Source organism: Momordica charantia (genome assembly GCF_013281855.1).
Source record: "Momordica charantia cultivar OHB3-1 chromosome 6 unlocalized genomic scaffold, Mcharantia_2.0 BLBB01000006.1, whole genome shotgun sequence".
NCBI classification, from domain to species: domain Eukaryota; kingdom Viridiplantae; phylum Streptophyta; class Magnoliopsida; order Cucurbitales; family Cucurbitaceae; genus Momordica; species Momordica charantia.
Genome location: NW_028275164.1, coordinates 26,859,383 through 26,883,144, shown reverse-complemented (window position 1 = coordinate 26,883,144; position 23,762 = coordinate 26,859,383). Strand labels below are relative to the sequence as shown.

The following is a 23,762-nucleotide window of genomic DNA, read 5'->3' as shown; positions in this document are numbered from 1 at the left end:
ACGAATAGGAATCAAATAAGCTACTTTTTAAAATTATAAGGACAAAAACGAATGTTTTGAAAATACAATAACTAAAATAAATCAAGTTTAAAAATTAAGGACCGAACCATAATTATAAATATATGTACCGAAATAATATTTAAACCTTAGAAGTAAAATTCTATCCACATAGGCATAGCACTTTTAAAAAGGTAAACAATATCTTAAGTAATGTGGAGGCGTTTAGATAGTTATTCTCACAAATCTTTAAAAACAACCGGCTAAATTACCAAAAAGGAAAAAAAACGTGAACTTCTGTTTGAAAGACACCTCTTTTCCTTCAAAAGTGGAGGCTATAGTAGTTTAGATGTTACCTCTAATTTTCATTAATTACCATGTCGTCCTAAATTCTACCCCGTCAACTTTTTGTTTAAAATGTTAATAAATATTTACTCAAAGAGTATTTTTCATTAATTCTCAGAATATTTGATGGAAACTTGGGAAAGAAGAAAATAAAGCATCGAGGAAATCCATCTAAGTTGATCATACTACCATTGAGAATAAAAGAATGCCAATAACATATCAAACGTCAACCCGTCCTTAATTTCTTTTCTATTAAAAAGAAATCCAAATTCTCAACTTCATTGAACCAATTCTTTCATCACGGACAGATTTCTAAACCATCACTGCCTCCTCTAGCATTGGTTTTAGCCTTTCAAATTCAGTAACAAAACAATTTTCCAGTGAACAGTTCTGTTGAGCCACGAGCATCAGAGGAAACAAAGAAACTAAAATCACATTACAGTTTTCACAGGACCAATCACAAGACACAAACTGAAGAAAGTATGGTCTCTGCTTTCACCCAAACAAGCAAGCAGAATCCATCCCAAGTATGTGAACTACAGAGAACATTACAAGAAAAAACTCTATTACAATTTACAAGATGTACCGGGCACGGGTCCACAGTTACTCGTTCGGGGTGGGTGCGTGTGTTTGATGAGTTCAGTCCCTCCTCTTCTTCTTCCTCTCGTTCTTCTCTGTGGAGTTCTTTAGCTGGACATCAGTAAAAGAGTTATCATTTAGTATAATAATTTCCATTGATTTGAGTAAGTAGAAAAAGGCATTTAGCAGTAGCACCAAAGATGCTCACCATGATAACGAGAATTCGAACGAAAACACCAATGAAATCAGTGAATAGAGTCAGCGCGTGCTTCACATAGTCCATATCGCCAAGATGTGCCCTCTCAATGATTTCCTGGGTATCAACTACCATGTAGCCAACAAAGAGCAAAAGCCCAAAGTACAACTACAAATGGTACAAACAAAACAAGGTTGAGGTAAAGCTCAGGCCTGCCAAAACTTGATGTCTAATTCCATTTTCAGAATAATAAAGAAGTTGAAATAGGAATATAAATACCTCAAACTTGAAAAGGGCAGTAGAACCACCGAATATAGAGGAAGCGAAATGTAACCACAGTAACATGGATATGCCAGAAGAAAGTAAGCCACCCAAATAAAGGAATTCTCTGCGTCTTGCTAACATGGCTGCTGCTGAGAAACAACCGAAGGCCACTGCAGTTCCCACGAAAGAACTGACCAGGACACTGGGAATGAAAGAATTCATAAATCAATATAACAACAATTCAAGCCAATTACAGAGACCGACCAAGAATAAGATAATCAAATCACGAAACTACGGCCGGCAGAATAAGGAATATTCATTACTCCAAAAGAAAAAAATAAATCAGAGTGATAACTACATAGCCGCATCGCTAATCAAAATGTTTTCTATCCAGATTTTTTTCCAGATCTATGATATCATCTTCTACTTTATGATTATCGATAGGAATCTCCGCCAGTAATTTTAAGAACTGCTTGCAGATATAATCAAATTTAGAGGCGTGAATTACCTTGGGTCAATCTCAATAGCCAGACTAATCAAAGGACCAATTGACGCCCCTTCAAGAAGAGCAGCCCCAAATAAAATAGAAATCCTCTTTTTCTGATCACAAATCACGAGACATAAAACAAAAATATCAATACTGAGAACACAAAATATTCAGAGAAATCGTACACACACATACATTGGAACACCAGAGAGAAAAGAGGACGCTGTAGAAATCTACCTCTTCATAAGGAGGAGTGGCCATTAGCCACGCGATACTTCCAATACAGGCCAGTGTTGTGAGAGTACCGCCGATGTTCAAGAGCATATGCAGGTAGGCTCCAGCAGCAGATGCAACTAAAGCACAGCCCAGAGTAAGGTAAACCTGCAGATTCGCAGTACTTGGCGAAATTAGCTCTAGTTACATCTATATGGCTTATACAAATAACAACGACGAATGGAGAACAATTAATTGTCTCAGTTCATTCAAATGTCCAGAAGAAAAACAATGCAACCGAAATGAAACAAAAAAGCGATAAGGAAACCATGTTCGAAGAAATATAAGAATCCAAGAATCCACACTGTGAATCATCAACATCCGATCACTTGCACAATAACAACCACGTCCACGAAGAACGTAAACAGAGGAATTCGAAATCTCAATTAGAACCACGCTTCTAGATATGAAATCTCTACAAACATGGCCATACAAAGAACGAAAGAAGGAAAAGAATAGAGCAACCAACCTGCTGGAGATGAGATTGAACGGCCGGCGAAATCTGCCGGAAGTTCTTGAGAGAATCATAGCTCCAACGGTTTCTGGATCCTGGTTGAGAATCGAAGAAAGATGAGAAAGAATCCATTGATTGCTTCGACGACTTTCAGAGCGAATACAAAACGATGACGAACGGAAACCAACCGAAACAACATATATATATATATATTAACGCAGTCAAGTTTCTAGATTGTTCGAATTCACCATTTTGCCCCTGTTCTTTTAAGCCACGAGAGGTTTTGTTGTTTTGATAAATTCAAATAACATATTAATATTGAATAATATAACTTTGAGAAACATATAGATTCATCTAGATTATAGTTACTTTATGAATATAAAGTAATTATATTCATTAAATCTTTTTTTCTTTTTTCAATTCTCTAAATCTTTAGAAAAAATATAAAAGTTAAGCTTAGTGTAAAACACCTAACTTCTTTTTTAAATGTCAAAGGTTTCATCCATCATATTACATATTTCTTAAAAAAAAAAGTAAATAGTTTCTAAATCTATTTTAAGTTTTTTAAATGTAGAAATTAGATTATAGGGTTGAAAATTTTCGATAAATTTAAGGGTACAATTAACTCGGGAGTGATACTAGACGTGTGTAGAAAAAAAGGACAAATAAAAAGAATAGGGTAGAAATTTCTAGATAAAGTTGAGGGCATAATTGACATTAAGGTATGAGTAAAGACAACAAAATTATTTCTCATACTACGGTGAAATCCATATGCCTTATCGGCGAAGCTTCGACAACTTGGCCAAGTTGTTGTAAAAAAAAAGAAGATGATAATAATGATAATAATAATAAAACTTTGCCATGCAATTTCCCATGGGCATTTTGGACCTCTTACCTTTTATAGAACAAATTAACCTGGGTAACCAAGTTGAAATTTATTTTCACAATCTTTGTTAATAAAAATACTTGGTGCTTATTTTTACTGACTATTTTTTTACAAGTAAGGGAGAAATAGAATTAAATTGACGGTTAGCACCAAAATAAGTGAAACACCTGAATATTATTTATACATTAGGATGGTCGAGAATAATTCTACCATTGGTGTTTACTGTAAATTAAGAATCATTTATAACTTGTGAGTTTGTATAGAATCCTGAATCTAATTCTTAATTTTTAAAAATAGTGCTTTTCTATAAAAAAAAAAAAAGTTAGGAATCTTATTTATATTAGTTTGTTTGGTAGGCAAATAGATTTAAAAAAATGTGTTTGACAGATTTGTTTTTGAAAATGGTTGAATTTGAAACCTTAAATGCAGACATAATTTCATGTTATAAATTCATTTCATTTTTGTTAAAATTAAAAAAAATTAAAAATTAAAATATAATATATTATAAATTATAATAAATGTAAAATGATAATTCTACAAAATTCATAATATGTTAATAAACTAACTAATACTATTTTGAACTAACTATCTAGTTGGTAGCTATCTAGCTTATTATATATATTACTAAATGTCTTCAACAATTTTTTAGATTGAAATTTGATTTCTAAATCTACTGCCAAACACATTCAAATGCATCCCTAAATTTGTAGGTCCTATTAACTCATATTATAGTTTTCAAAAAACGAAAAATAATTGTCAAATATGTAACCCCATTATTGGTGGATATGTTATTTATTCTAGTGCTTCTCGTAGACTGGTAGTTAGTCAATGCCTAACCCTTTCTTCCATGAAATGAAGACCATTGGAAAATATGAATGTGAAGGAGGAGAATTTTTCATATAGAAAATTGTATTAAACATGTGATGAAACTTCAAAACTATAGCATCGCAAATACTTAGCAAGTCGGTCAAAACGCGATATGCTCTTACTTGCATCACAAGAATACTTGCATCACAAGAATCAAGATCGGACCCATTTAAACCCACATCTCTACTCTCATCCAAAGAAACTTATAGGATTAAATATTAAGCAGGTAGCTAACACGATTTGAACTCACTTTCTTTTAAGTTCTCTACTTCTTTCGTTGAGTCAATCCACGAGGATTAAAATAGTTTTACCTATGAATGTTGTTGGAGATGAAAAAACAAAAAGACCATCAAAATTACCAACAAAAGCATGTTGATTCGTCTGAACAAACTCTGCTTCAATGCTTTGCTGCAGATTTGTGTGAAAAAACAGAACACCTACTTCTCCAATGTCATTTGCTTGTGTACAAGCATGCCACGACCTGTTGCCTCAGATTTTTTGTTCAGTTCGTCTTCGGGTGCTCGAAACTGCAGCAACTAGAGAAGTTGTCTAAGAAGAATCAATTGAATGCTGCTCTAGCTCAAGCATGTCAAGGAAATGACTTGTAGCGATTAACTTCTCCTTCTCCTTTGCTTTCTTCGGCATTCGAAACAATCCGAACATGGAGGAATTTTTCTACCCATATTGCTTGCTAGGAGCTTGCTAGGTGGTACTTTCAGGTCTTCAACTAGTATTTGGTGAAGCTTGTCATTCTCCTCCCTAAGTTCTTGAATGAGTTTCTGATGCATTATTACCTGCACTTGCAACAGAATTAGTTGAATCAGTTTTATGAATAAAACACGGTGGATATTAACAACAAATCAGGCTACATTAAAGCACATTGTTGAAAGCTAGCAAACATTCATCGGTCTAAACATTTGTTTCATATATGTGAGTGTCTAAGTTAGTTTGCATGCACAATAGAATCATCTGATTGAAGTGAAAATATAGCACAATGCTTTGTTTTTTTAACAGAATTCCACAATCAAGACCCTCGACATAATATGTGAACAATGCTTTCTCATACCTAAAACTAAAATGCATCACTTTTCCCTCATTTGAAAGTCATTTCCATGATGCATCTCTAAAGGAATGGCCATTATGGAAACTTACCATTTGGAAGAGATGGTTTTCGAGTCGTAGCTGCCCAACCTGCAACGAAAGAAACATCAATCAGGACCCAAACCAAATTAGTTATCAGCTCGACTAAATCCATGATGAGATTAAAAGTATGGTTTTTGTATTCACAGCATTGTACATGTCAAGGTTGCGACCTCGTTGTGCCATTGCAGAAAATGTATTTTACGAGCAAACCACATCAAATATTCACCGCTCTTATGGGAAAAAATTTTCTCGAATGCACTCATAAGAAGCAAAACATTTTTTAGAACCTAAAACCGAGTATGTAGTATCGTACCTCATTGCGCAGTTCAGTATCACCTCCTCTAAAAACAGGATTTTGCAAGAAACTGTCGATAACCTTCTCAGTTCGACTTCCAAAAGATCTGCTTGATACAGCATTTCCAACAGGGGATCCCTTAGACACATTTCCATATCCAGACAGGTTTCGTGGGACAGTTTCGGGCACTTCTTTTGCCAACTTTTCAATACTTGCAATAGGATGTTGAGCAGTAGCGTTTGTCATGCTCATGGCAGATTGCAGTGACACTGGTCCAGCGCCTTGAGTAATTGGAAGACTAGGATTATTTCCTAACTTTTTCATCATCTTCTCCGTTGCTTGCTACCAGATTTGGGTTTCAAGCCTCAAATACATGTATGTAAGAAGTCATAATGGGAAATATTTGATGGATAAGAGGTCTGGCACCTACCACAACAGAAGATTGAACTTGTTGTTGAAATGAAGGCTTGATAGCAAGGCCTGACATTCAAGAATCGACATGTCAGTTGAACAACATACCGGTAACTCAAGAGATCCATGAAAATGTTGATATTGAGTAATTGAAAATGAATGTCAATTTTTAAAGTTTCAGCTGAGAGAGTTATCAGGCAAAGTTTAATTGCATCTATTTCATAAATTTGGAGGTTAATTGCTTGAACTGAAAGTTCGAAAGTGTAGTTGTAATAACCCTATAGTTCAGGAGTAGTTTTTACATTTTTCCCTAAAAGTTACAAACAACCACTACACCAATGTTAACAAATTATTTCAAACTAAAAACAAAGTTTCATTATGAAACTTGATATTGAGAAGATATTGTTGGACATACCAACACCAAAACCATGGCCAAAACCAACTCCACATCCAATGCCAGCTTGAATGTTATTAGCTCCCAATTTCCTGAGCTAACATGTGAAAATTGGGTGAATTTCATTGTGCTGAAATTTTGGACATTGAATAAAGAACAAAAATGCATACTGTTTGAAGAAAAGGACAAGGGTAAGACTCACAAAGTTATTCAAATGCCTAGTTATACCAGAAAATGCGTCGGTTGCACCTCTTGTGGCACTCATTACTTCATTTACAATGGGTATTGCACCTGAAACAAAAGAAATCACTCTATAAATTCATTAAGTAGTAATACTAATGGCCCAACAGACATGTTCATTGTTCATCAACCAAGAACCAAACATATATCAACATCCTGCAAATGTGCACCAAAATGCCTAAACTCAGCAAAACAGTGCCAACTAAATAGTCTTATTCAGCTTCAGAAACACTTCAACTAGCCATAACTCCCCCAATAATAGGGAACTCAACTTCAAACGGTATCAATTCCAACATAAATTTAGGCCTCCTTTGATTATGATTTCGTTTGTAATTCTTTTTTTTTTTTTTTTAAGAAAAAGTATGCTTGCGGAGTACTGTTTAAAGCTTAACTTTCAAAAACAGAGAATCAAAAATAAAATTGTTACCAAACAGGACTTAATGTTGAATATGATGAATCAAAGATTCTAAACTAAAATTATTCACCCGACTAATTGCTGACATACATTTAGAATTAATCAGTGTAAGGTCAAACTCTACAAAGTTGGGCAGAGTTCATATCTCCCTGCTCTCCTCTTTCCTGCGTCTCAATCAACTTCCTAGCAAATGAAGTTAAAAGAAATCTTCATATACTGGTATCAATAGAATTGAACTTGTCGCCAAAAATGCTGTTCATCTTCCTACTAGAGAAAGGAGAAGCTCTAACACAGATGTCACTTCCCAGATTTCACACCTCAATACCTTTTTACTAAAGATTAAAATGAACTGAAAGAAAGCAGGAAACAACTCTTTAATCCATCAGTTCACCACAGCCCCAATTTCCATGGAAATTGAAAATTCAGAGCTAAAGAAACTGGTGGAGAGAAAAAGTAGATAACGAGAAGGAAAATTACCCATGTTAATGGGGCGGCCAACGCCGATACCGACGCCACAACCGATGCCGAAACCTGTAAATACTTGACCCACCTTCAAAGTAAACGGATTCTCCATTCGGATTCCCCGAAATCGCTCTCTCTCGAAGGTCACCGTGCCCTTACTTTCCGGGACATTTCTAGCTTCCATTCTTCAACGAGCTTCAATATACGGACTCTGCAAATTTCAGTGTTCGCGAAGCTTGCTCGGTTCGATTGCAGGGAGCAAATATGAAATTGAAGGTTTTGTTTTCTCGCCAACTTTAATGGGCTTATTCAGGTGGGCTTTATAGGCTACATTTTGGACCTTAAACCGCTCAGCCCATAATTTTTTTTCCGTTTGGTTTAACGATAGCACAAGCTATAATTTTCTCCTCTGTTTTCCCGGGAAAATTCCTTCTCCACCACTGGTTTGCGTGGCTAATCGACTTCTATTGTCTGATAATCTGAGAAAGATCCCTCTTCTCTCTTCCTTCATTCTTCTTTTCTTGTGGGGTTTGAATAATTCGTGATAAACTCTTCAGTTCTAGTCTCTAGACACGAGCTTTCATGGCTGTGGCTTCTTCTTCGTCGTCTGTGTTCCTTAAATCGCCTCTGTCGCCATCTCCAGCGCTCCATTTTCATGGCGGAGAATTTCCCAAGAGCCGGCCATGGATTCAGGCTCGACCCAGAACTAGATTTTACTGTAAAACTGCGGTCAGAGCTCAATCGGAGGTCAGGAGGGAAGAAATAGTTATAGTTGGAGGAGGGATTGCTGGTTTGGCCACTGCTCTGTCCCTTCACCGGTAGGATCTAATTTCTTTATGAAATCCTGTAGTTTAATGGTTTAAAATCAAACGTTTTATTTGGATGTTTCAATTCTTGAGGGTTTGAGATTTCAGGCTTGGAGTTAGATCATTGGTGCTAGAGCAAGCAGAATCACTTAGAACTGGTGGAGCTTCACTGACCCTTTTCAAAAATGGGTGGCGTGCGTTGGATGCAATTGGGGTTGGAAATGTTCTCAGGACCCAGTTTCTTGAGATTCAAGGGTATGTGCTAGTTTTTTCTTGGTGTGTCGAACTCTCAAAAAATGAGAAGCAGAAATAGTTAACCCAGTTTCAAATGTTGTTAAACAGTACAATGTTTAGAATGTGAAGATTGAATTCACCGGAGCCATTCGTATTCCTGTAATTTCATTTACTCCCATAATCAGTTTGTTAGGTCTTTTTCCTAGCTCGCAAGTCAGAGGAGTATTATGAATATGGAGATTAAGTTTACAACTAAGGCTTTTGAGTTTAGCGGTGATTTAAAACATATTTCATAGATTATGATATATTTAATGATTTGTACATATTTTTACGCTCTCCTCACTTGTATGCCTAGAAGTTAGAAGTTAGCATATAACTGAACAAATGACTATCAATATAATTGACAAGAAAATTAACTTTGGTCCTCTCCAAAAATTCAAGTTTATAGGTTGCGGCGGGTGAATATAAACAATGAGACTGAGTTTTGGTTTGAACCCAGCTCCCACACTCCTATGTTTTGGAGTGGAAAATGAATAAGAGGAAAAAAGATGTAATTTTAGATAATGAGAGACCTCTGTTAAAAATTGTTGAACTTCCACTGAAATTGTTTATATTACCAGCATTGCAGGATGGTAGTGAAGTCAGAAGAAGGAAAACAGCTGCGCTCCTTCACTTTTAAGGATGAGGATGAAAGGTGCTCGGTTTTTCTACATTTACTGCTAATAGAACTGAATCAGAAGTTAGTCATATGTCAACATTTTTCCTCCTAAGAAACGGTTTCATCGTCTTTTTCCTGCTTTCAGCTTTGACTGTAAAGGGATTTGAGACTGTTATAACTGTTGTTTACCGTCGTTCGACAGTCAAGAGGTACGCGCTGTGGAGAGGAGAATACTGCTGGAGACTCTGGCCTCTCAGCTTCCTTCAGGAACAATTCAGTTTTCTTCTAAGTTGGAAGCCATTCAAAGAACTGACCAAGATGAACTTAAGTTGGAACTTGTGGATGGAACACAGCTGATTGCAAAGGTTACTCTTTTAACTTCAAGAGAATTGGCTTACTTTTTCTTCTAGTAGCATCCTACTTATTGGATCTTGTTTTCTGCATTATATCGTTGTCGAACAGATTGTCATCGGCTGCGATGGCATTCGATCTCCTGTAGCTCGGTGGATGGGGTTTTCGGAGCCGAAATACGCCGGGCATTGTGCCTTTCGTGGGCTTGCAAATTATCCAGACGGACAGCCACACGAGCCGAAAGTTAACAACATCTATGGAAGGGGGTTGCGTGCTGGTTATGTTCCAGTTTCTGCTACAAAAATTTACTGGTTTATCTGCTATAATAACTCATCTCCAGGTCTGCAATGCTTATGAATTTGACATTAAAACTTGCGCTACCTGGTCACCGATATTGGCGGTTTCTCTCATTGTGCAGGACCAAAAATCACAGATCCAGCTGTTTTAAAACAGCAAGCAAAGGAGCTAGTCAGAAACTGGCCATCAGATCTATTAAACATCATGGACACAACCCCGGACGAGACATTAAGTCGAACGCCCCTTGTAGACCGATGGCTATGGCCTGCAGTCAGCCCCCCCGTTTCATCGGGGAGAGTGGTTCTGGTTGGAGATGCTTGGCATCCAATGACTCCAAATCTAGGACAAGGAGCGTGCTGTGCATTAGAAGATGCAGTGGTTCTAGCAAGGAAGCTCACCGCTGCACTCAAGTCCGGTAGCGGTACACCTTCTGTTGAAGAAGCTATGAGGTCATATGGAACTGAACGATGGCCTCGAGTCTTTCCGCTTACCGTGCGAGCCAATATGGTCGGATCAGCTCTGCAGTGGGAGAACCCAGTTGTTTGTTCTGTGAGAAACAATGTTGTGATACCCAAACTGGTTAGGCTAGGACCTCTGCTAGAGCATACCAATTTTGATTGTAATGCTTTGTGAATATATAACAGAACAGAAGATTTCAGGTTCAATGCTCAAAAAACATTAACAAGTTTATTATAAGTTTATTACTTGATATTTTGTATGTATTCTATCATACTTTTTTTAATGGAAATATGTTTGCCCTTTAATCTTAGAATTAGTCCTATGCTTTAATCTTATAATTGAGTGACTTTATAATTACACTTCAGCTTCTTTTTTTGAATCCATATAATTGCTTAAAACCCAATTAAATTCACGTTTCTCAATCAACATAACTTGTCATACTCCAGCCTCATTGAAATAAAATATCATATCTTGAAGTACCAAAAGAAAAAAAACAAGTAATAAGTCTTAAAAAGTGTATGAACTAATATAAATCTAAAGGAATCTATATAAGGACGAAAATATAAGTTAATTAACCAATTTGAACATAGTTTAACTAATTAAAATTAGAAGATTGTGGGTTTGAATTCTCACTCTTATAAATACTTATAAAATATAAAATAAGATACTTATTATCATCTAAAATGCGAGTAAGTTCCGATTTCCTAATTGTTGAGTCAAACCAAGGAAAAGACTGAATACTGAAATTAAAATATTCGTCAACTTAAAATTTTACCAATATGCAAAACGTCGTCGTTCTTCTGGTAATACTGAAATAAAAATAGAAAGTTCCTTTTTTCAATGAAGCATGTTATTCTCCCACACAATAGAAACTAGAAAGAAACAAAAAGAAAGTTTATTATTTTGTAAAAAACACGTGGCGATCATTCTGTGTTGCCACGTCACCCACCGTACTGGCCACCTGGGATCACATACTTCACGACATTTTCGGGCCTTTATAAAGCACGCGCCCGTCTCCCCCCTCCGTTCATTTCCTCGACTTCTCCTTCTCTCTCTCTCTTTCTCTCTTCTCTCTCTCTCCTCTGCTCCGGCGAACGATCTGCTTCCGGTCAAGCTTTCGCCGGCAGGTGCTCTCCTCGTACCGATCTCTCCTGATATAATTGAGGCCGGCATCTAACTCGCCATGAATCCGGAATAGTAAGCTCAATTTTTGTGTTTTCTTTACCCTTGGCTTCCTGCGAGTCAAATTTGTCAATTGGAGCCCTTATTTTGTGGTTGTTTCTGCCGAGTTAGGTTAGATCTGGTCGATGAGGGAGCTGTGACCTTGTTTGTACGTTTTGTGTTGGATGTTTTGATCAATCTGTGATTTTGGATGGTATAGCTGTTTGGTGTGATTTGGTTGTTTGTGGCGTTTTGATTTTGAAATCTGGCGACCGGTTTTGAGATCCTAATTAAGCGTTGCTTCTCGAAATAATTTACGGTTTGAATGTAAGTTTTGTTGCCGATTTTGATGATCAACTTGTAATATGGAGCTCGAATTTCTGAAGGCCTGTGTAAATCGTTCAATTCTTATCTTATTTGTGGAGTTATTTCGGTAATTTCTTGAATATAATTGCTTGGTTCATTTTGGAAACTAAGGCACGTTTAAATGGTAAATTCATAGTATGTGGTTCTGTATGTTCCTTGAATCCTCGAGGAAAATATTTTTCCTCTCTCGCTGTACGGAGTCGGTAATTCTCCTATGTGTGATTATTTTACGTCATGGAGTTGTGATATTTAGTGCGTTCTTTTTAACAGTGAGAAATGCGTTGCACGTGTTTACTCCTTCATTCTCGTATTTGCAGTGACTATTTGTTTAAGCTTTTGCTTATCGGAGATTCAGGCGTTGGAAAATCATGTCTTCTACTGAGGTTTGCTGTAAGTTGTCAGGATTGATTCGCTCCCGATAATTTTTTTCCTATCCTCACGTTTTTCCCAACTTCTTTTCTTTTTTCCTTTCCTATTGAAATCGTAGATGCAGCTAAAGTTTATACAAATTACTTTTCTATACCAAACGAGCAAAAACAATTGCTGTGACTAGTATGCATAATCGGACACCATCTACAGCCTGACTCCGACTCAAATATGGAATCTTTTCTCGCCCAGCAGTCAGCACATCCTTTTTGTCTTTTTTGTTTTCCCTTTTTTCTCTGTTTTTTCTCCTGATTGTTCCAACTTCTATTCGAGGTGGTTAAAAAATTGTTCGTTCAGCAAGATGTATTTTTAAGTTACCAACAACTTCCTTATATTTTCGCAACTAAATAAGCTGTTCAGAGTGATTAGTTCTCTTTATATTTTATAGAAATCCTCATTTTTGTCTAATGTTCATTCACATAGTTTTTGCATTGCCTGAGAATTTTGAGCCCCCGATAATTGACATTTATTGAGCTTGTTAAAGGGCAGTTGTAGGTTTCGCTTTGGTATATGCACATGTTCCTTAAGTAACTCCTTTGCTTTTATAAATCAGGATGATTCATATCTGGATAGCTACATTAGCACCATTGGAGTCGACTTTGTAAGCTTCTACCACATATATGGTTTTATTCACTGATAACCACTGCATGAATTTTTACAGCTCTAATACTTGAACAAAATTTTTTCTTTGTAGAAAATCCGTACTGTGGAACAGGATGGAAAGACCATTAAACTTCAAATTGTAAGTTTAATTTTATAATTGTCATTTCTTTAATCTAAGCCTAGAGGAGGATTGTTACTCGAGGACTGTTTTTTCCCTTTTCGTCATCTATATTCTGGAAACATCCTGTATTTCTGTCGGTAAAAATAAAATTTAACAGTTGACCTTTTCTTATTTATTTTAATTCAATTGTAAGTGCACAAATTATTCAGATTTTCTTTCAATTGCTTGTTAATTTTGAAGAAGTTTTCGGTGGTTTTTTGGCCTTCTCCCTGTTAATTGGTAATCTTCATCATCAATTGTAGTGGGATACTGCCGGTCAAGAACGCTTTAGAACAATTACTAGCAGCTACTACCGTGGAGCTCATGGCATAATTGTAATGGCTGCGCTCTCTTCGTTGTTCACATTTATTTCCTGCCTTTTTATCTTCCAAAAGTGAAGCCTGCTTGCCTATAATGTTCTGCAATGTGTATAGGTTGTGTATGATGTTACGGACCAGGATAGCTTCAATAATGTTAAGCAATGGTTGAATGAAATAGATAGATATGCAAGCGAAAACGTGAACAAGCTTTTGGTTGGTAATAAATGTGACCTCACTGCAAATAAGGTCGTTTCTTATGAGACAGCTAAGGTATAATTTTTCTTCTTTAGTATCTTTCATTAAAATACACGATTTGATCTTTAACGAATGTCAAGTAAATTCGGTAATGACTGATGACCATAATCCTTTTAAGGCTTTTGCGGATGAAATTGGGATTCCTTTCATGGAAACTAGTGCTAAAAGCGCTACTAATGTGGAAGAGGCTTTCATGGCCATGGCTGCTGAAATAAAGAACAGGTATGAACACCAGCAACTTTTCTGGTTACTTGAATCTATTATTAAGGCTCCAAACATTTCAATTTTTATCACACCAAATCGGGGATGAGACAGCCCTCAAAGTTACTAACCCGACGTTTACTCGGGAGGAAGTAAATCTCAGACGTTGAACCTAAATCACCTTATTCACACTACGATCTCTCGCTAGTCTTGACATTGAGGGCAGCTAGATTCTTTAGTTGGCTTGGATTAGATGAGGCAGCGACTGCCCTTTTTACTCTAGCTGATTCTTTTGGGGTTCATTTGATACGTATAGGATGGCGACACAGCCGATGAACAACGCGAGGCCACCGACAGTGAATATTCGAGGACAACCTGTGAATCAGAAAGCTGGTTGCTGCTCTTCCTAAAGATGGCATGGCCTTGTTGAATGCTTGGACTGATTGGTAATCTTAATGTTTGGACCGTGACATGTAAAACTAGTCTCTCTATGCTTTTGGTATGAAAAGATTCGTCCGTCGTGATTTGTCTTTTTTTTTTTTCTTTTCTCGTCTTTTGTCAGCACTTCCTTAACACTTCCATTCTTTCCAATATATTTGTTTCTGGATCAACATTCAGCTGTAAAATTTAGATATCAATGAACAGTAGTATTTGCTTCATTTCCTTTATCACTATTAATTGTTCTGTTATAACATGATTTTTTTAATATTTTATTTTAGTTCTGTTGCAATGCTGAACTTTTCCTAGTTTGAAGTGATTTGATTATAGTTTTTGTTATGTAGTTTGGAAGAGATAAAAAGTTATGTGATATATATTGCAATTGAATACATGGAAATTTACAGAGCCTTGCAACCATTTCTTCCTCTTATTAGGTGACGAGTTCCATTGCTTTACTGAATTTTCTGCGTAAGCTTAAGCGGAATTTAGGTGTAAAGCTCGGAACGTACTAATGGAAACAATGTTGATGGTAGTTTTATCATGTGAGATGTATTTCGAACTTGTATTTAATGGTTGTTAAAGACGTACATATTTTGAACTTGCATCTAACTATTATTAGGGGCAGTCAGGTAGCATCGTTCAGACTTTGGACGACGTTTGGACCAATGACTTTCCGCTCATGCAAGCGTATTATATCTTTTCGTAATGGTTATATGTTGAGGTTGTATTGATTTGTTGAGGATGGTAAAGAAGAAATGGAAGTCATTTCCATTCTTCTATAGAGGTTAACCATAAGCTAAAAATGGTTTTGGATGGATAGATTCTTTATTGAGGGAGAATGTCTAGGTAGAGAATCTCATGTGATATGCTTTCTTCCTTTTTTTGCTTTCTCAATGCTTAACATGATATGCTTTTAAATTTTAAAATATTAAACCAAATCTATACTCTACATTGGTACATCAATAATATACTACTTTTATTTTATTTTTATCAACGAATGCAAAAATGAGAAAAAATAACTATCTTGTAAATTATGGTTTCTTTGCAACTTTACCTTACCAGGTTACCAGCCCACATTATAATTTCTCTAAGATTTTCTTTTTAAAAAACAGAAAAAGAATGCAAAGTTTTAATTAAAAAAAATATTTGTTTCGTCTCCCTCCTCTGCGAGTCCATCACAACCCTCAGAACTCGCGCCTTTGTTTTCTTCAACAATCGGACGGTGAGCGCAGCCTCTTCAAGTCTACATATTTGGTAAGGTAAACATATATTATGAGGTAATTATTATTTCGAGAAAACATATATTTCAAAATAACTGTTATTTCGAGGGATCAAATATTGATTGTCTCAATATAACTATTGGCAACTATTATTTAGAGGTAACACCGCTATTTTGAGGGCATATATATTTCAAAGCAACATTGTTTCAATTTTTCAAGCCAAAATTATTTTTAGGCTTATATGTTCCCAGCAAACTATCTGGAGGTTACATATTTGTTCAACACATATTTTCAGGCCATTATTAGAAGGGAAAAACATATATTTTGAGACAAACATTATCCGAAGCAACATATATTTTGAGGGACGAAATATTGGTTGCCTCAATATAATTGTTGGCAACCATTATTTGAAGGCAACATATATTTTTGATGCAGCTGCTATTTGAGAAGACAATTATATTGAGGTAACCGTTATTCTGATGCTACATAAATTTCGAGGCTACATATTTTCCAAGTCAACAAATATTTCGAGACAGCTATATTTATTTCAAGACAACTGTTGTTTCAAGAGATCAAACCATGGTTGCCTCAATATAATTTTTGACCACCATTATACAAAGGCATGAGACAATCGTTATTAAGAAGGCAACAATCATATCGAGGCAACCGTATTTTGAGGCTACATAAAGTCCGTTGAGATTTTGTTCCGCAACCAATACAATTAATCAGCAGCAATACATCAGGCTGAATGACAAAAGTCTAAGAGAAGAACTTGAACGCCAGGTTTTTAGAGTGCCTACATCCACTTTTGAGGAAATTTTCTGATTGTAGGATAGCCTGAAATGTTTGGCTAAAGGTATATTTAATGTATTTGCTTCTTTGTTCCTTACAATTTCCATCCCATTAAGAAAAGTTGTAGTTACATCCATCTTTCTAACTCTCAATCAAAATCAGCAATTATGGACAACAAAACTCTAATGGTTGAGTGTCTCCTGCTATCGGAGAATAGACCTCATTGTAGTCTATTCTAGCTCGTTGAGTAAACCCACATGCAACTAGTCTTGCCTTATATCGTAGTTTTTCAATTTATGATAGTTAAGATTTATTTATGCACCTAGCTCATTCCTCTTGGTTGTGGCTTCATATCTTGTTTCACATGAGCATAAGTCATACAACCAAAAACCCTTAAATGTTTTCAATCAGGAGATGAACCGGTCCAAATTTCTCGTGGAGTTTTATTCCTAATTGTTGAGGATAAGGGCTCCCATTAATAAGATAACATGTTGTTTTTACAACCTCACCCCAAACAATCTTCGTAAACTAGCTTGCATTAACATACACCTTACTCTTTCTAAAATGGTTCTATTATAATATCTCTCTGCCAAACCATTTTATTGAGGCGTTATTCCAATCGTAAGACGTCTTCTTATTCCTTCCCTTAAACACAATTCAGCAAAAAACCATGGTCTATTCTTATTACATTCACTCCATCTGTTTGGTTTGGAATCATATAATCAACGCTTCTTCATCTTTATGCTTCAATATGAATACTCATACCTTTCTAAAATAATCCTCAATTAATTATGTCCCTAAGGGATAACTTGAATGGCTTCGGGCCTCAAAGAATAACTTTGAGATCTTGGGTTCAAGTCCCATGGAATGCAACTTCTACCAAGTAATTATGACTCCTTGTGTATGTACGAGTATGGGGAAAAAGCCAAAGGACCGTCGACTCTTTGAGTGCAAGCTCAAATTTAGAATAAACAAGTCAACGTGAGTCGGTCGAAGTGAAGATTTGAATCTCTACCCTTACATGTTGAACTCAATCAAACTAACTCAAATAGTTGTTTCAAAAATTTATACGACCTTTTTCATGTTTTAAAATATTAAAAACAAAAATAGTTCATTCGATTATAATCTAGTGGAGTGTCTGTTCCTACTAGATTTTAATATTATATATAGAAGAAACGTTAAAATGAAAGCATTTTCTCCTCCCTCCATAAAAACTTCTGTCTCCACCCATACTTAGACAATCAATTCAATTAATTTGATTTCCCAATTTCTTTTTTATATTTTTACAATATATCAATATGTTGATTTTTATTGTCTAAATGCAAGGCCGAGAGAAGACAGATAAATGCATCAATGGGAGACGGATTTTTGTAATTTTGTTTGCTTAACTTTTAGGAAAAAGAAGAGAGAGAGAGGATAAGGGACACAAGGCAATAATTGGGACACGTGTCCTTCAAACAAATTAAAAAAAAAAATCTTCCGTTGCGGGGAATCGACTAGACTACAACGGAATTAATGTTTACAAAAAGTTCTATCTTAATTAATTTAATTACCTAATTTTCTTTTCTACAATTATTAGCTGATTTTCAATATTGAGAAACTTTTATCATAATTTGTATTAAAGAGTTCTGATTGTGTATAAAATTATACGATAAAATTGGTCATTTTCTAATTACCAAAATGAATATTTTCAAAATACAATAATTAAAATTAACAAAATTGAAAGTACATAAACTAAATTCTAACACTTTGAAATATATAAGATCAAAATGTTTAAACCAAAATTAAAATAACGAAGTGAATAAAGAAAAAGAAAAAAAGGGACTTTCTGACCATTTTGTAGATTTTTATTTGGGTACATAAAGATTTTCTAATATTTAAACTTCAACAAAGACGATTAATCATAGAAATTTAACCTACAAAAGAGATCAAAGCTGATTCCATTTAAAAAAAAATGAAAATAGCCTCTTAATAAATAAAATTTAATCAAATCAAACACAACCTAAATATTTAACTAACTATTTATATTTTTTTAACTTCTATTTCTTATTTCTCATATTCAACCTTATTAAAATACTTATTCTCATTTCCAATTAAGTTAAAACTGAAGTATTTGACACCTATTTAAACTTTTTTATTTCTCATTTTTTAAAAATATTTTCATAATATTGTTTAAAAATTTTAAAAACAAAAATAACAAATTTCTTATTTCTAATTCTCAGAAATTTTGTTTCACCATTCTAAAATCCACAAGTGTTTAAGCATGAAATTCAAACAAAAATAATAATTCAAATTATTCGTAAATTATCAAAATGAGATCCTAGTTCCATTCTCGATAGAGAAAAAACATAGCATTAATCATTTAGTGCAAGCTAAAAAAGAAAATGTCACAGAAATTTCTTGTTTTCAGTTCAAAAACTATGATCTGAAGAGCTTCTTGGACCCTCTGTTGGCCATCACACACTTTAATCAAATCTCTCTCATCTTTTTCATTCTTTTTTCCCACTTTCAGTCTAAAAAGATAAATCACAAAACTTGAAATATAAAAAGCTAACAGTCAGTTCCTTATGAAATTTCATGGTCAGATCCTATTAGCAAAGAACTATGATACTTAGGAAAAGAACAATTTTCTTTCAGAGAGAAGCAGAAATCCTGGGAGTGGGGAGACAGATTCAGTCCAGAAGACCCATCTCATCAATGAGTTAACCAACAGAGAGAAAAAATTTCCAGAGAAACATTCACATCAAGAGAAAACTAGAAAAGTTGTTTGGTAAGGGGGGCATTTTTGGGAGTACATTGCAAAATTTGAGAACTAAAATAGCAATAATAATAATAATAATAATAAACATCCTTCAACAAAATCAAAATTGATGCATAACTTACGTTCGAGACATAACATCCAAGATTTACACTACATAGCAGTATTAGAGGGAGTTTCAGAATCCTGTTGGTAGTTGTAACTCAAAAATTCCGATCTGATATCTCAAGAAAACTTAAAAATGTAGTGCCAAAATATGTTTTTAGTGGTAAAAGTCTCACTTAGCACTCAATGAAGGGAACTGCCCGGGATCTTCAATGGAGGGGGCTGAGACATTGATTCTGTTGCTACCATTGTTGAAGCCACCTCTTGAGCCTCCTCGCCCACGGCCTCTACCACGACCGCCAGGGTTATAGTACCTCTCACCCTCAGCAGGCTTTAGGAACTCAGTTATGGTCACAGACTATAGCCAAAAACAAATAAATTAGATCAGCTATATAAAAGGAAGTGTAGAAAGAATGTGGGTGGAAGATATTTCGCAAAAATGGACCTGATATTAAAATACAGCAATGGTAGAAACATCTTACAAATAACAGACTGGGTACTTATATATACTATATAAGAAAACTGAAAATAACTCGACACCGCAAAGTACATCAAGAACCAACAGGTGAAAGAGAGATGGATTGAATCAACACTTTCAAAGTTGCATACCAACAAAAAAAATAATATTTCTGGTTAATTCATAATATATAATTTCATAAAGACCACAGAATAATGAGTTCCTGAAAAGTAATACATACTTTCTTAGCTTTCTCTTCCTTGTCAGCATTATCTTTGCGCTTATCCTTATCACCACCCTGACAATAAAATTTTTAAGGTCGGACTACCAAAGAAAAACACAAAAAAAGAATCGTTGAAGTAACATGATAGAAACACTCACCAATTTGGCAAATATTTCATCATTGCTTTTCTTGCAAGAAAGCTGCTGCATGTTCTCTAACTCCTCATCCACCTCAGCCTTCCTCACCTCAGTCTTTGCCAAAAGTTTCCTGTTCTCTTCACGGAGCTTCTCATACTCTTTGAGGGTCATCTCCTGTAAGATGACAGTGGAACAGATTTGAGATTATATAGCCAGTTGATATGATAGGTTAACCAATACAATGTATCTTCTTTTATAAGAATAGACTAATCAATGTATCGATACTGCAAATAAGAGCACTTACCTTATCCTCGGGCTCCTTCTCTTCTGGCTCCTTTGCAGCATCCTCTTTGTTCTCATCATTCACCACATCCTCTCCCAATTGTTGCTCCGGAGCAACATTCTTCTCATTTTCAGCAACAGGCTCTTCCACATCCCTTAAGATTCACAAGTCAAGTAAATAAGAGGTGGTGGTGAGCTTAACAGGAATTGGAGACCCTGTATGAGTTCAAATAGTACAATTCCAACAAATCAAGAAACATGTTGCAAGTGGAAAATTAAAACTTACGGGGCAATTTCATCACCAGGAGCTCCCCAGTTCCTACGACCACCCCCATCACGCTTAAACTCATTTCTAAAACAATTAAAACAACCACAATGTAAGATAAAATACAAAAACAAATTGCCAGGCAGATGATCAAACTGGAAACTAGTTATATAAATAAAGAATAACTAACCCACGTCCAGTTCCACTGCGACGATCAAACATTCTTCGGGGATGTTCCCCTTCTTCTGCTTCCCCATTGCTGAAGCCACCACGACGAGGACCTCGGAAAGAGCCACGAGGACCACCATACCCACGCTTTTCACCCTTTTCACCTTCCTCAGGAGGCAGATAACGATCAGAGAATCCGTTCTTGCCACCTGGTGCATTGCTTTCATTATTCGCTGAGTCCCTATTAAATCCACCACCGCCACCACGTCCTCGTCCAAATCCACGTCCACCTCCGCGACCACGGCTATTTTCGTTCCTTGCCTCCCTCACTGATCATATATAAAATTAAAACAAAAATAATGCCCAAAACTACATTACATTGGAGAAAAAAGTTCAACAAGATAACATTCGTGTAGTTCCTACTTCATCAGCTAACACCATAATTATAAACTTCTCACTAATTGAGAAACTGCAATATTAACTTCTTGTATGAATACCACTTTAGGGGTACGTATTCTTATTTTTCCTTTTCGAGTACACCAAACAACAAATATGGGGATGGGTGACTTAACCTCCAACCTCTAGACAAGAGTCAGCTTTGCAATACATAGGAAACCAGTTCCATTCAAGAAGAATAAATAACAAACAAAAGAACTACAGAGGAAACTTCACAATACATCCTTTCAAACATTATTAAGACATTGCAAAACAAACCCAGCATCTAGAGTAATAACAACAAAGCAAAACAAAAACCAAAAAAGGCAAACATCATAAGGACAGAAAATTCATATACAGATTGATTGAAACGCTCAGCGTTTCTTACTACTTCACAGGGAAAACAAATCATAAAATATGAAAAACAAAAGTATAAATCAAGTAACAAAACCCACCAGCCTGAGCCGGAGGAAGCGGCTTGGAAGGAAGCTTAGCCGCCGGTTTGGCGGGCTGAGCCAGAGCAGGGGCTTTCTTAGACGGCGGCGACGGCGCAGACCGCTGAGCAGAAGCGAGCTGATTAGGGTCCTCGTTGTCGTCGTCGACCAAGAGATCAAAAGGGTTCATAGTTGCCATATTCGCTCAACCAAGAACTGCAACTCACACCCAGACGACGAGCTACAAGTTAGAGCAAAATCCCCCCAACACGAAACTCTCAGAAATTACTGCAATCCATGAAGAACCGCCGATTATGATATAGAGAAACAGATACAGATTTCGGGGAATGATGAGTTTGGGAGCGAGAGTGAGCAAAACAAGAGTGTGAAGAGAAAAGTCAGAGAAATTGGACAATTGGGTGAAAGAAAAAAACCCTAGCCACTGCGGCAGAGAGATGAGGCTGGAATAAACCCAAACTTAAAAACCCTAATGGGGTATGATCCTCTGCGGCCGGTTCCACTGAATACAATCATCTCCACGATCATATGCTTATTCTCTTTCCACGTGGTACGTTTTCGTTGGTTTCCCTATTTCATAAATAAAGCTATCTAATTAATTATGCATAATTTCCTAATTGACTCTCGATGGAAATTTCAAAAATCGGTTTTCTTTGATTTTTTTTTTTATAATCATTGAGTAATTTTCATAATTATGGTAAAAATTTTATACAGTGAAAATATTTATTTTGATTTAAAATTTTCTCGATCTTCAAAATTATTGGATATTTTCTTTTTCGCCTATTTAATTTAGCCATTTCTAGTCATTCATGTTTCTATAATATCCGGAATGCTATGGGCTGCCAAATAAAGCCCATGAGTCTATCCATATTAAACAAGTTGGGCCTAGTGGGCTGGGCTGCCAAGGCTTTGTTTCCAAAATCCAAAAAACTTTTCATATATAAACATTTTCAATATCGGCCTTTTTAATTTACAATATTCTAATCTAAACCTTAATGGTTTCTCGTTTAATTTCAAGTGAGTTTTTCTTCTTTTCTAACCGAGTATTTTATTTTCTTTATTTTTCTTTTGTAGTTTTGAACCGAGTATAGTACAAATAGTCATTGTTAGACAAGTTTTTCGTAACCTTCTTTTTTATTATTATTATTACTATTAGTAGTCAAATATTTAAATTACTCCTCCTTAATTAAATGATAATATTTAGGCAAAAAAATAAAGATGAATAAAATATTAAATTTTTCCTTTCTGTATATCTCTGTAAAATTAGGTGGGGATTCAAACTCACACCATTTTGGTCAAGTATTTTGATCCATGTTATATTGGCTCATGCATTTTCCTATTTATTTTTGTTATTCCTTTAAATCTTTATTTTCTTATGATTTTCTTGTTTACTTTGAAAGTAAATAAATATCTATCTTTCCATTTTATTGAAACATTTAAATATTTTAGGCTGTTTACGCACTTATCCGTATAATTTACTATTTTATTATCCACCAATATGGTAAAGAATAAAGATTTTATTCAATAATATCATCAATTAATAAAACTTTTGACACGTGTAATTTAATATACATCAATACCAATTTTGAAAAAAAAAATTAACCTAGACTCCCTCAATTCAAATATTAAATTATTCAAATCCATTGAATTTAAATATTAAATGATATGAATCAACTCAATTCAAATGTTACATGGTTAAATTGGTTTCGCACGGTTACTTTCCCTAGAATCTATCCCAAACAAGACAGAAAATCTCCGTTTAAGGGCCCGTGGAAAACACGGTGTGAAATTTTTTTTTCATGACTTAAACGAGAGCAATGACGGGAAATATGTCTATCGTCTTTATCCTCACACCCTTTATTACTTGTTCTTTATTACTTGAAAAAAAAAATTTCATGACTTATTCGTGAGTTTATTCTAATAATTTGAAGGGTGAAATTTAAATTTTAAAATTTGTTGTTTTATGAATTAAGAAACATTCTTAGAGAATTTAAATAGAGATCACCCATGGGGATTTATCTGTTT

The 23,762-nt window shown here is 35.3% G+C and overlaps 5 protein-coding genes across 5 annotated transcripts; 2 read left to right on the top strand and 3 right to left on the bottom strand.

Moving 5' to 3' along the window:
- Nucleotides 1-749: 749 nt before the first annotated feature.
- Nucleotides 750-2,780, bottom strand: LOC111025868 (bax inhibitor 1). The gene is made up of 6 exons (XM_022303762.2): nt 2,611-2,780; nt 2,106-2,249; nt 1,890-1,981; nt 1,397-1,583; nt 1,130-1,285; nt 750-1,032 (listed from the first exon to the last, which is right to left on the bottom strand). Exons 1-6 carry the CDS (start codon nt 2,725-2,727, stop codon nt 982-984), a joined length of 747 nt encoding a protein of 248 aa, XP_022159454.1. The 5' UTR covers nt 2,728-2,780; the 3' UTR covers nt 750-981.
- Nucleotides 2,781-4,532: 1,752 nt separating this feature from the next.
- LOC111025882 (dynamin) lies at nt 4,533-8,047 on the bottom strand. Its single transcript, XM_022303787.2, has 7 exons — nt 7,724-8,047; nt 6,794-6,882; nt 6,613-6,688; nt 6,217-6,266; nt 5,805-6,128; nt 5,501-5,539; nt 4,533-5,142 (listed from the first exon to the last, which is right to left on the bottom strand). Exons 1-7 carry the CDS (start codon nt 7,890-7,892, stop codon nt 4,960-4,962), a joined length of 930 nt encoding a protein of 309 aa, XP_022159479.1. The 5' UTR covers nt 7,893-8,047; the 3' UTR covers nt 4,533-4,959.
- Nucleotides 8,048-8,150: 103 nt separating this feature from the next.
- On the top strand, nt 8,151-10,818 carry CTF2A (FAD/NAD(P)-binding oxidoreductase family protein). Its single transcript, XM_022303784.2, has 6 exons — nt 8,151-8,526; nt 8,623-8,769; nt 9,377-9,442; nt 9,609-9,771; nt 9,869-10,097; nt 10,176-10,818. Exons 1-6 carry the CDS (start codon nt 8,291-8,293, stop codon nt 10,685-10,687), a joined length of 1,353 nt encoding a protein of 450 aa, XP_022159476.1. The 5' UTR covers nt 8,151-8,290; the 3' UTR covers nt 10,688-10,818.
- Nucleotides 10,819-11,532: 714 nt separating this feature from the next.
- On the top strand, nt 11,533-14,664 carry LOC111025883 (ras-related protein RABD2c). Its single transcript, XM_022303788.2, has 8 exons — nt 11,533-11,710; nt 12,358-12,430; nt 13,020-13,067; nt 13,161-13,208; nt 13,493-13,564; nt 13,664-13,819; nt 13,923-14,026; nt 14,322-14,664. Exons 1-8 carry the CDS (start codon nt 11,697-11,699, stop codon nt 14,413-14,415), a joined length of 609 nt encoding a protein of 202 aa, XP_022159480.1. The 5' UTR covers nt 11,533-11,696; the 3' UTR covers nt 14,416-14,664.
- A 4,642-nt stretch (nt 14,665-19,306) lies between these two features.
- Nucleotides 19,307-22,184, bottom strand: LOC111025910 (Hyaluronan / mRNA binding family). The gene is made up of 7 exons (XM_022303824.2): nt 21,741-22,184; nt 20,873-21,179; nt 20,704-20,769; nt 20,440-20,572; nt 20,157-20,309; nt 20,017-20,073; nt 19,307-19,676 (listed from the first exon to the last, which is right to left on the bottom strand). Exons 1-7 carry the CDS (start codon nt 21,916-21,918, stop codon nt 19,491-19,493), a joined length of 1,080 nt encoding a protein of 359 aa, XP_022159516.1. The 5' UTR covers nt 21,919-22,184; the 3' UTR covers nt 19,307-19,490.
- Nucleotides 22,185-23,762: the final 1,578 nt, after the last annotated feature.

Excerpts from the sequence above, each read along its gene's own strand:
- LOC111025868 (XM_022303762.2), bottom strand. The coding sequence starts at position 2,727 with ATGGATTCTTTCTCATCTTTCTTCGATTCTCAACCAGGATCCAGAAAC. Across the intron at positions 2,250-2,610 it reads TTCAATCTCATCTCCAGCAG|GTTTACCTTACTCTGGGCTG; the intron begins GTTGGTTGCTCT and ends GCGAATCTGCAG. Across the intron at positions 1,584-1,889 it reads GCTATTGAGATTGACCCAAG|TGTCCTGGTCAGTTCTTTCG; the intron begins GTAATTCACGCC and ends TTTCATTCCCAG.
- LOC111025882 (XM_022303787.2), bottom strand. The coding sequence starts at position 7,892 with ATGGAAGCTAGAAATGTCCCGGAAAGTAAGGGCACGGTGACCTTCGAG. Across the intron at positions 6,883-7,723 it reads TGGCCGCCCCATTAACATGG|GTGCAATACCCATTGTAAAT; the intron begins GTAATTTTCCTT and ends CTTTTGTTTCAG. Across the intron at positions 5,143-5,500 it reads AAAACCATCTCTTCCAAATG|GTAATAATGCATCAGAAACT; the intron begins GTAAGTTTCCAT and ends TTGCAAGTGCAG.
- CTF2A (XM_022303784.2), top strand. The coding sequence starts at position 8,291 with ATGGCTGTGGCTTCTTCTTCGTCGTCTGTGTTCCTTAAATCGCCTCTG. Across the intron at positions 8,770-9,376 it reads CAGTTTCTTGAGATTCAAGG|GATGGTAGTGAAGTCAGAAG; the intron begins GTATGTGCTAGT and ends CCAGCATTGCAG. Across the intron at positions 9,443-9,608 it reads TTTAAGGATGAGGATGAAAG|TCAAGAGGTACGCGCTGTGG; the intron begins GTGCTCGGTTTT and ends GTCGTTCGACAG.
- LOC111025883 (XM_022303788.2), top strand. Across the intron at positions 13,565-13,663 it reads GTGGAGCTCATGGCATAATT|GTTGTGTATGATGTTACGGA; the intron begins GTAATGGCTGCG and ends CAATGTGTATAG. Across the intron at positions 14,027-14,321 it reads GCTGCTGAAATAAAGAACAG|GATGGCGACACAGCCGATGA; the intron begins GTATGAACACCA and ends TGATACGTATAG.
- LOC111025910 (XM_022303824.2), bottom strand. The coding sequence starts at position 21,918 with ATGGCAACTATGAACCCTTTTGATCTCTTGGTCGACGACGACAACGAG. Across the intron at positions 21,180-21,740 it reads GCTTCCTCCGGCTCAGGCTG|TGAGGGAGGCAAGGAACGAA; the intron begins GTGGGTTTTGTT and ends ATATATGATCAG. Across the intron at positions 20,573-20,703 it reads CCTGGTGATGAAATTGCCCC|GGATGTGGAAGAGCCTGTTG; the intron begins GTAAGTTTTAAT and ends GTGAATCTTAAG.